Source organism: Mercenaria mercenaria, chromosome 1 (assembly GCF_021730395.1).
Source record: "Mercenaria mercenaria strain notata chromosome 1, MADL_Memer_1, whole genome shotgun sequence".
Classification (NCBI taxonomy): domain Eukaryota; kingdom Metazoa; phylum Mollusca; class Bivalvia; order Venerida; family Veneridae; genus Mercenaria; species Mercenaria mercenaria.
Genome location: NC_069361.1, coordinates 87585474 through 87597384, shown reverse-complemented (window position 1 = coordinate 87597384; position 11911 = coordinate 87585474). Strand labels below are relative to the sequence as shown.

At 34.5% G+C, this 11911-nt stretch overlaps 1 protein-coding gene across 1 annotated transcript; it reads left to right on the top strand.

Annotated features, from left to right (window-relative positions):
• The first annotated feature begins 1499 nt into the window (after positions 1-1499).
• LOC123531506 (cell division control protein 42 homolog) lies at positions 1500-3619 on the top strand. Its single transcript, XM_045312549.2, has 2 exons — positions 1500-1839; positions 2171-3619. Exons 1-2 carry the CDS (start codon positions 1624-1626, stop codon positions 2552-2554), a joined length of 600 nt encoding a protein of 199 aa, XP_045168484.1. The 5' UTR covers positions 1500-1623; the 3' UTR covers positions 2555-3619.
• The last annotated feature ends 8292 nt before the right edge of the window (positions 3620-11911 follow it).

Genomic DNA, 11911 nt, shown 5'->3' with positions numbered 1-11911 from the left:
AGTAAATCATTGCAGTCCATGTTTTACAAAATAGATGTCATTAACTGTGTCAGTTTAAAGTCAAATGTTATTAATTATATAACAGGTAATAACAATCTGAGGTATGTTTAATTGTCAAGTTTGACACTGTAATAATTCGCTCCCGTAAAATTCTATTTAAGAATTTAAAAGGTTTTACTGCTTTTTGCCATATAAAAGTGACTTCTAAAAAAATACACAAACGCACATTATACGTTCTTCCTGCAGACGATTAAAAAGGCGGTATAAAAGTTGAAAAGTCGTCTGACTGCTGTTTCCGGTTTCGCGATATTTCTTTGTTTCAACTTACTTTATAACAAATGTTTTAATATTCCAGTGGATTTTATGACCGAATATAATGACATGACTGAGGGAGTTCACTCTATTCCGTCATAACTTTAACACTTTATGTTTCCATTCATACCTTTTCCTGGTTTCCATTTAAGACTTGACAGGAGAAAAGCCTATACTAATCGGCAGGTGCACTTCTTTTGCATACTAAGTTTTGCTTCGAATAATGAATAGAGAGCAAAGAAAATAAAATATTAAAGGCTGAAAATATGCATGTATATCCAACTATTTATGAACTGGGTCAGTAGGTTGGACATAATATTCTTCCGTAAGGACAGTAGAAAGAAAGTCTCGAAACAATTAATGATTTGCAACAATGTCATGTGTTAGAATTACCCTTTCTATCATTACAAAACCTAAATAAACTTTAAAGCTTGAGAAATGTGAGTATCTAACCTGAGAGACAGTACTTGATCTTCAGGGGCTGAAACTGCGACTTTTGTTAATTCCTAAATTTAAGACAAAAGTAGATCTTTAGCCAGGAGGTAAAATAGACACATCTATAGACTCCTGTGTGTATGTTATATATCGACGCTAATGTGTTATAAAAAGGGCATTAACTGACTTAATTTTTAGAAATGCAAATGTTTCGGAATAGTGCGCTCGAATTATAGAAGTTTTTTTTCCACATGGCATTTTAACGTGCAAGGTATAAAGCACCAACGAGGTGACTCGGTTTTAAGACTCCAAGGAGCAACGGAACGGAGGTCCCGTGGTTTTGCAATCCGGCTTCTTTTTTTTTTTTTTTTTTTTCGTTTTTTTAGTAGATAAAAGCTTTATGTCTTTTGATTCATTATACTACAATCATCAAACTCTTCGATTCTGAACCAGCACGATTTCCATGTCATCCTGTACTGAACTTCGGAGTTCGTCCTTATCTACGTTATACTGAAATGAACTGTTTAATTCTAAATCACTTTTATTACAATATTTTTCTATACGACACGTCCATAGGATTAATCTTCTGAAGTGTCCTTAAATCGCGCTTGGCAGGAGGCCGGTTGTTTGATAGTATTTCATAGGACACAGTCAGCTGTTAGCGAGGTGATCGGGTATAATCTTCGTAATCTCCTACCGCATGTGTCATGTGACCAGGTTTACCTTTATAAATACCGCGTTCAGGTAACGTGCTATCATTGTCGTCTGTAAAGCGTTCATAGTACAACTGTTTAATCAGCTGACTACAAGTAGTGCGTTTAAAGATTTAATTTGAATCGGACTTATTGTTTTAATTGGACTTAATTAATTTTAAACATGGTTGTGAAAACTGCAAAATCTGAAGAATCCAGAAATATGATCCAGTGTACTGTCGTCGGGGATGGAATGGTCGGCAAGACATGTCTGTCACTGGCTTTCTCCAAATTGTCTGCACCACATGACTATGTTGCTACAGTATTTGACAATTATGCAGGCAAAACTAACGTGAACGGGGATGAATACACTGTCAGCATCTTTGACTCGGCCGGACAAGTAAGTTTAAATCTTTTCTTTAGAATTTTAATGTGATTATTATTATATGAATAAATATGTTATGCAAAATCTAACACGTTTAGCAAGTAGATATGTACAATATAGATAAAATAATTGTTATTCTGTTATTATCTTTATTATTATTACTGAAAAATAGAAAAATTATTGCAATGTTCGGATAAACTGATAAGCCAATTTACTTAAGAAGTCATTGTGATATTATTACACATTTGGTTATTCATCTTCATGTATACATACATTACATTATTGTGTTAGAGCTTTTAAACTATAAAATCATATTTTACATTGTTCTACTTTCTCTTTTTTTCAGCATGACTATGCCAGTCTGCGACAGTTCACGTACGAGGACAGCGAAGTTTTTGTCGTCTGCTTCTCCGCTGTGGACAGAGATTCCTTCGAGAGTGTCAAGGAATTCTGGGTACCAGAGATGAAACCAAACATGACAAGGAAAAAGCCTATAGTCCTTGTAGCCACTCAGACCGACCTGCGTAACACAGCTGGGTACGACTCCGACATGCCGGTCTCTAAAACGGAAGGGGAAAGTTTAGCTAAAGCGATAGGAGCAGTCACTTACGTTGAATGCTCCATCCAGCATCACCAATCCGTCAAAAAGCTTTTCTCAGAAGTCGCCCAGGCGGCGCTCAAGTACAGGAAGAAGAAAACCAACATTGTAAACAAACTTCTTGGCAGGTGAACATTAGATCATGACATTCATTTTCCATAATTCTGTATCCCAAACAGAATGAAATCGGCACGTCTCTGACGTCATTTCGGAGGAACCTCGTGCGTTGACGGCGAGGAAGTTTGTTGGTGTGGTCACGATATGGAACTTACGTACAATACGGAATAACAAATATTTGGACATTAACTTTCACTGATTAGTTAAAATCGTTCGAGAGACATGATTAATGTCAAGGAAAAGAGACATACGGTTTGCACCGTTTATTTCGTGAACCGTTGTAAGGGTCGCTGTCGTATTTTGGACTTCACTGTGTGCTGTGATTGTAAGGACATGGACTTGACGTGCTGTCAGTGCTAGTCATTAACTCCCAATCAAGATCATATTGTTCAATACACTAAATTAACTGGTCATTAATTGGTCATTAGTAGAATAAATATTGATGAGATAATTAGTGTGACAAGTGTATGCCGCTTGAAATATCGAACTGAAATGAGCCGCATTAAGTTGTCTAAATGGAGAATAAAGACTTCAACATCTATTGACAGCCAGAGTTTATATATCGGACATGTGATATACGTCTGTAGTACAATGTACTAAGTAACTGCTTAGAGTTGCGTGACTTTTGGGTGACTAAATCTGAGGAATGCGATTAGGGAAAGAAGAAAATTTTGTTAATTGAATCAGACTGTTGTTTAATAAACTAAACATAAGCTTTTAATTCGACTGGTCATTGCGTGATAAATTGTTTTGTATATTTTCTAAGGTGACTGTACTTTTTATGACATTTTCATCACCCACACATAGCTCACAATGTGAGTAACTGCGGCATAGTAAAATGCTGGTCATTTCACGAGAACAAGCAACTGCTGTCTTTTTATACGTCAGAATGTTTATGAACTTTTATTTAATTAGGATAACGGTCAAAATTGTTCATGCATTGGACTTATTACTCATTATGTGTTCGCAGTTTCATTTACATTTTGTTTAGTCATAAATTTGCATGTTTTACCGATGTATCGTTTCTGATGTATTAAAGCCTTTTGTTTTGTAATAAAATAAAGAAAAGATTAAAGATGATACATGTTGTTTTATTACGAGTACAACAATGACAAAGTGATGTTAACTTGTCTCTGCTTTTACACACACTTCTGAGTCATCTCATTAAATTAAGACCATCTGATGAGCGACTTTTTGCTTTATAATTTAAATAATTATCTATTGTCAAAAATAAAACGCTTCGTGTAACTTCATATTCCCAAACAATTATGTAAGTGCCACATGCATATGAATAAACTATATGAATGCACCTGAAAACTTTTTTTTCTAGAATTAAAAAGGGCCTGCTACGTTGGCATAAAGGTGATATGTGAATTTATTTTTAGCGAAGCCAAACACAGTTGTTCGTGTATTTTTAGCAAACAAAAACCACGAAAAAAAAACAACCCCAAAACAACAACAACAAAAAACCCAACAATTTTTCGCAAAATAAATAAATCGGTTTTCTCTCGCAATTTAAAAATTAGAAAAAGGGTGAAAAAGTGAACTTTGTTTGGCGTCACGATTTTTTTGTTTGGCAAATTGAAAGTTCGCATGTCACAATCATGCCACCGCTACCTGCAGTAGTCTAAATTAGCTGGCCCCTTTTTACGTGATGACACACATAATAATAATTACCGTGGAATAACTTTAGTGAGTAACCTTGGAAAACTATATACAAGTGTTCTTACATCCCGTGTGGAAAAATGGTTTGACGACAACAATTTATTGTCTGATGCCCAATTCGGGTTCAGAAAAGGGTGCAGTACGGTCGATGCTGTATATATACTGCATAATCTAATTAACCATATGCTTCATCAAAATGTCCGACTTCCGGTTGCATTTATTGACCTGAAGAAAGCTTTTGATTCAGTGTACCGGAATGCTCTGTGGTATAAATTATTTAACATGGGGTTAGATGGGAAAATACTTCAATCATTTAAATCTATGTATACTATAGTGAAATCATGCATTAAACACTGCTCTGGTTATTCAGATTTTTTTGAGTTATCAATCGGCTTAAGGCAGGGTTTGAACAACTCACCAGCACTTTTTGCTCTATTCCTAGAGGATCTTGAAGTTTTCTTGCAAGAAAAACCAGGTTGTGGTATCTCTTTCTACGAACTATATATAATAGTCCTCTTGTTCGCCGATGACATGGTAATAATAGGTAAAACGATTGATGATTTACAAAATAGTTTAAACAGATTACATGAAAGTAATTGGAGCCTTGAGGTAAACACGTCTAAAACCAAAGTAGTTGTTTTCCGCAAAAGAGGGCCGTTACTCCAACACGAACAGTGGTACTACAATGGAGTACCATTAGATGTAGTCGATGATTTTAACTATCTAGGAGTCGTGTTTAACTATACAGGCACATTTGTACTTAATAATCAGTATATTGTTGGTAAGGCTCTCCGCGCAATGAACCTGTTACTTATTAATGTTAAAAAATACGAAGTAAACACGCGCATCGCACTACAACTATTTGATACTTTTGTTGGGTCTATAATGAATTATGCCTGTATGATTTGGGGCTTCTCAAAATCAAAAGAGCTAGAAAGAATTCACTTGAAGTACTGCAAAGCTATATTAGGTGTAAAAGTCAGTGCATGTAACGCTGCCGTCTATGGCGAATTAGACCGCTATCCTTTATACGTAAACCGATACACACAGATTATCAAATACTGGTTAAAACTAATACATACCAGAAATATTATTTTAGATACGGTCTACAAAAATGCCGTCGAACAGTATTATTAACATAAAACAAAAAATTGGGTGTACAACGTAAAGGCATTGCTAGATGAATATGGGTTCTCAGAAGTATGGCTGTACCCCGATAACGTAGACCCAAGGATTTTTCTCCCAGTTTTTAAAAATAGAGTAATTGACTGTTATAAGCAACCGTGGATTGCAGACCTAAACAGAAATAATACATTAAATACCCTATACGTACATATAAAAAGTGACTTAAAAATTGAACCATATTTGGAAATTGTCTGGCAAAACAGTTTAAAATCATTACTTACAAAATTAAGAATTTCAGCACATAATTTGCGAATCGAAAAAGATAGATACGGTCGAAACAGAATCCCAAGAAATGAACGTATATGTGTTTTATGCAATACTAACGATATAGAAGACGAATTTCATTTTGTGCTCAAATGTGAAGTCTTCTCCGATATACGCCGAGACCATATAGAAAAATATTATCGAGTACGTCCGAGTATGTTCAAGTTTGTGGAACTACTTAAATGTGATAAAAAAATCCACCATAATCAGACTCGCTAAATTCTTAAAACTTGCCACAACACGAAGAAATAATCTAATGTCAACTCGCAACACGTTTTAATACACCTTTATTCCTTAATTTTATTTTACATTGTTGCTGCCATCATAATATGTCTTTATTTCCCTGTATTTTTCAGTAAAATGCATAACATGTACAATGCTCACTTTCTGATTTTTTAATCTGTGTATGACAAAATTTGGTAACATAAGATATATTCATGTTGCTAAGAATTAAGCCCTTTTTTCCCGCATTTTTTCCCTTTATATACATGTATAACATGTACAATGTACATATACTGATTCTTAATTTTGCGTAAGGCTTACTTTGATAGCTTATTCTAATCATACATGTTTCAATGTATATCTATGTTGCTAACAGTAATATCATTATTTTCTTCTTTTTCATTTATGTACATGTGTAATCTCATTCTCCTGTTAACAGTACCTTATCTACCTGTATTCATTTTCTTTTTCTTTTTTCCCACTTTTTTAGTAGAATGAATAACCTTTATGTAACCAACCATGTAAGCTGTAAAATTGTTTACCAATAACTATGTACACAATGTTGTATACGTTATCTAATAAACATTCTGTTCTGTTCTGTTCATATACACGTTACAGGAATTTCGTGGAGGATCATTAATGAAGTAAACGGAGATTCTGTGTTCCTGACAAGCCCATTTCCATTTATATCAAGCTTCGTTGCGTGATAAAGTTGCATATAGGACGGTAAGACGCCTGCGTTGCCTTATTAAGAATTACGTTCCATGTCAACTTTGTCACGTGACAAAAAGAATCAAACTGTATGCCCTAATTGAAATATAATACTATTCTAAACAAAGCACAACCCTTCCCTTCTAAAACAAAATACAGGTTTAGTAAATTGGATGGATGGACAAATTTTACCTCCTATTTCTTCCGGACACCCCTTGGGATTCATTCAAATAATATCTTTGTATTAAACAAGAAATTTCAACAGAACATAAATCCATTGAGAGCGAAAAAGGGGTACACAGATTATCTCAACTTTAGCCGCAAATAATTCGCACCTCGGCGCTCGGCGTTAAAGTATATCCGTAATCAATCTCTTAATAAAGAATTGTTTTGACAGTAATCATAAAACATCAATCGAAATCAAAGCGGATATAAACAATGACCAAATGGCTTTGTATAAATAAGAGTTTCCATATCAGTTCCAGCTAATAATCTACCTTTTTGCGATTACAACGAAGCCAAAAAAAAAAAAAAAAAAAAAAAAATGAAGGAAAATTGTATATTCTAAAAATAGGTATTGTCAACTATTTTAAAAATTCTAAATACGCCGTAACATATGCAAACAATACATTAGAAATTAGCATTGACCTACTGTAATGACAATTTTATGACGACCGTAACCTAGTTTTTTTAAAATTAGAACTGTAATTATCAAATTTTCTATAATTCAGGGGACACATTTTAAATTTTTCTTTTGTGATTTAAACAGACAAATTTCAAACTTTTGAACGCCTTTGAGATTATTGTAAAGGTGAGATTTTTACAGTGCGCGATTATAAAATAGTCAAAGTGTTTTAACAGGTGTTTTTCTTTGCAGAAGAAAATAATTAATGTTTATTAAATCCCTTAAACGAAAAAGACCATTTTGTCACTAGAATATTTTTAGCATAAAATTCTCTTTATATCGTAGGCTTGTATTGTGCTTAAGAGTGGTTAAAGTACAAAAACAAATCCTGGAGAAAACAAGAGCACCGCCTTGCGGGTGCTGACGCTCATCTGATTTTTTTTTGTATAATAGAAATATTGTCCTACCCATGATTTTCTAAGTCTAAAAAGGGCCATCATTCTTGCAAAAAGCAGGATAGAGTTATGTTTCTTGATGTACAGTGTCCACTTATGATGGTGAAAAACTGTTGCAAGTTTTAAAGCAATAGCTTTGATAGTTTATGAGAAAAGTTGCCTTAAACATAATACTCAACCAAGAAAATGATTTTCTAAGTCCAAAAGGGGCAATAATTATTGCAAAAAGCAGGATGGAGTTATGTTGCTTGCTGTACAGGGTCAGCTTATGATGGTGAACAAGTGTTGCAAGTTTCAAAGCAATAGCTTTGATAGTTTAAGAGAAAAAGTTGACCTAAACATAAAACTTAACCAAGAAATCTGATATTTTCTAAGTCCAAAAGGGGCCATAAATCTTGCAAAAAGCAGGATGGAGTTATGTTTCTTGCTGTACAGGGTCAGCTTATGATGGTGAACAAGTGTTGCAAGTTTTAAAGCAATAGCTTTGATAGTTTAGGATAAAAGCTGACCTAAACATAAAACTTAACCAAGAAAACTGATTTTCTAAGTCCAAAAGGGGCAATAATTCTTGCAAAAAGCAAGATGGAGTTATGTTTCTTGATGTACAGGGTCTGCTTATGATGGTGAACAAGTATTCCAAGTTTCAAAGCAATAGCTTTGATAGTTTAGGAGAAAAGTTGACCTAAACATAAAACTTAACCAAGAAATCTGATATTTTCTAAGTACAAAAGGGGCCATAAATCTTGCAAAAAGCAAGATGGAGTTATGTTTCTTGCTATACAGGGTCCGCTTATGATGGTGAACAAGTCTTCCAAGTTTCAAAGCAATAGCTTTGATAGTTTAGGAGAAAAGCTGACCTAAACATAAAACTTAACCAGGCAACGCCGACGCAGACGCCGACGCCGACGCCGACGCCGACAACCGCTCAAGTGATGACAATAACTCATCATTTTTTTTCAAAAAATCAGATGAGCTAAAAAAGAAAAAGAAAAAAAAAAAACTCACAAAACAAAAAGCGCGCACGCACGCACGCACGCACGCAGCAACGATAACAAATACATAAACTGCTTTGGCTTTTTCCTTTATAAAAATGTATTGACACTGTTATATCAAATTATAATTGATTTATAAAACAAAATATGTTATAAATGATATCATGTCATATTATTGTCATGAATATTTATTTTTGGAATAAATTTATCTCATTTCGTATTAAATTATGTCCAATTAAAACATGCGGTTTTATTGTATGAAATTGCCAAATTAAATCTTATTATCTGCGTTTGATTTATGTCACTTAAAATTATTGCCCGTTAAATAAATGACATAAGGAAACGACAGCAATATTCGCCAATTATCCAGTCGACTTTCAAATATAGACCACGTGTGAAATTAAAATTCCAAATTAATGTTGTAATTTGCCATGTCATCTTTAATTTCCTCATTAAATCCTACTTTATTCAGACATTTGACCTATATGTACATGCGTTTGATTAAGAATAGAACATGTGGTGAAAAGTGTTTTTGCTTTACCCAGGTGTAGAATTCTCCACACAGCTTTCGTAGGCCGTCACGCAAGCCCTGCACATTCACGTTAACGTGCACCAGGACGTCGGGAAACAATGTTTTATGTCATAAATTGACGGAAATAATGTAGATTACTTTGATAATAAAAAGGATCAACAGGATTCCAGTTATACAACAAGATCAGTTAACGTATGCAGGTGTGTGACTGCATATCGAAGTTTTTATAGAAGCAATTTTAGATCTGCGACCCAAAAGGCCCAGTGAGGGGACATTTGGAATGAAAGCGGCGCAACAGTCCAACTGACCCAACGGTACTATGACAGAAGAATTTTACAATATTCCTCAGGACACTGTGAATTTGGTGTCTGAGTGGCCAAAGAGCCATTGACATCTAGTTCCTAGAAAATGACAGAAGTCAAATTCGTACAGCGAATGTATCCGTATTAAAAGAGTGCAACAAAAATTCCAGTCCAGTTATAGTGTATATACTGATAGCAGAATCAGATCTAGTTACCATAGCAATGAACAAAATTAAAAAAAAACAAACAAAAAAAAAAAACAAAAAAAAAAAAAAAAAAAAAAAAAAACAGACGCAATATTAAAACAATCCGTTAAATTATGTCATATTTCGCTAATCAGATGTTTTGTACTTTACCAAATACTAGTATTTGCTATATCCCGGCAAAACAATCGAATTTATAATGAAACTAGATCGATGTTTAGATTACAATTCTCCAGCCATACTTTTTTGTTCGTTTCAACCTGTATGTACTGTATTTAACAACTATTTTAGCTACGACAGCCAAGATGTTGACTAAATATCATGTATTATGTACAAACAATTTATGTAACCCAGTAAATACCATATCCCATCATGTGATAAATTCCACATTCATTTAGGTATCATAAAAACAGATGGATTGAGAGGTAGACAGACAGATATGTCAATTTAACACTAGCAGACAGACAGGCAAACAAACAAACAAACAAACAAACAGACAGAGAAATGTCGTAAAACGCAACATAAAATCAGTGCAATTAAGCTTGCACGAGTTCCGTCCCTTGATTTATCAGTTTTATATAGTAGAGGTATGCTTGCTATTTCTTATTCTATCTCTTATTGCTGCCTCACGGCCTTCACGTGTAAAAACATCCCACTTTAACTTGTATCAACATTCTAGCTTATTCTGAAATCGCACACAACAGTAAACCTGAAGTTCTAATGCAACTGCTGACATTGACAGACTGATGCGCATTTCTCTCTCACAGGTGGTAAACGCGCAATCCAATTCCCGCTGGGTGTTGCGCGTCAAAATATATAATATCGGGGTAGGTGGGTTTTTAGATAATGGCACATTTAAGAGTGTTTTCGCAGAATACAAAATGCTATCCGACACAAATATAAATATAGATTATATGTGTGGATTACCAGATTATTAATTTAAGAATCAGCCCTGTTATCACGAAAACTCTGATGGCTCGAACTGTCAAAAAAGTATGGAATCATGAAAAAGGCGAATTTTCTAACTCTTGTGCCTTCTTTCTGGAAATGTGACGCTACTAATGATTAAACAGGTGTAAAACAGTCATGAATATTACATGTACTTGAATAAAAAGTCGTTTTTGGAATAAAAGACCGGGAATGGGGTTGCGCCCCGGGAATGGAGATGCTCGTATATATTATATAATCAAATAATCATTTTTACTACTTGTTTCCTTCTTATATTATTTTTATCTATTTAGTTTTTGGCAAGAAAACTCTTTTGTAGTCAGTGTCCTTGTTGTTGTGGTTGTTGTATAATAGCAGTTAACAGTCAACGCTAGGCTGAAAGTAAACTGCTATTATAAGGACACTGACTACAAAAGAGTTTTCTTGCCAAAAACTAAATGAATAGAAGAATGTTTGCACAAAGACTAACTAACGCAGACTCTAAGTATTTGCTGTTCATATTGAGGTTAAAACAAGTGTAACATTTGTTCAAGGAATTTGACTTATGCCTAATCTGAGGACATTTGATGCTTTTTATGATAACTCAACTGTTATAAAGTAAAGAATATCAAAATTATTTGCTTACGGGGACATAATTGACAAAAAAAAAATAACTAACGCAGACTCTAAGTATTTCCTGTTCATATTGAGGTTAAAACAAGTGTAACATTTGTTCATGGAATTTGACTTAAACAGTCTTAATCGACATTAGAGCAGAAAACCTGATGTTTGGTTTTTGGGTTTAGCGCCGTTTTCAACTGTGTTTCAGTTGAGGTCGGGTGGGCAGTTAACAAGGCCAGAGATTCGGTACCCGTAGTGACCTGTTTTCCGTATGTGCCAACTTCTCCACATCACTATAATCAGAATTGGAGGACAAATGATTTCAGACTCGAAGTCTTTTATCATAGCGGAGACCATACGCCTCACCCGAGGATCGAACTCATAACCCTGCGATATGTAGATCTGCTCTCTCCCTGATTATTGCTGTTTTGTATACATGCGACCTGTGTAGCAACATTTCAGCAGGAAGACATCTTAATTCTTGCAACAGCAATACTCCGACAGAAGAGTGTCCAAAAATGCTGAGAAACTTCACTAGCAGCATTCCTTGACCATGGAATATTAATTTGTGTAAATGCAGTCGACGGCATTTGGTCAATGTTAGTCCAGAATTGAAAGCGTTGAACATTTGATTGTCTGCTAATTGCCATGTAATTATGCAAGTGATA

What these genes read in the sequence shown, in the direction of transcription:
- LOC123531506 (XM_045312549.2), top strand. Translation starts at nt 1,624, where the DNA reads ATGGTTGTGAAAACTGCAAAATCTGAAGAATCCAGAAATATGATCCAG. An exon ending in TCTTTGACTCGGCCGGACAA is followed by an intron (nt 1,840 to 2,170) that starts GTAAGTTTAAAT and finishes TCTTTTTTTCAG; the next exon opens with CATGACTATGCCAGTCTGCG.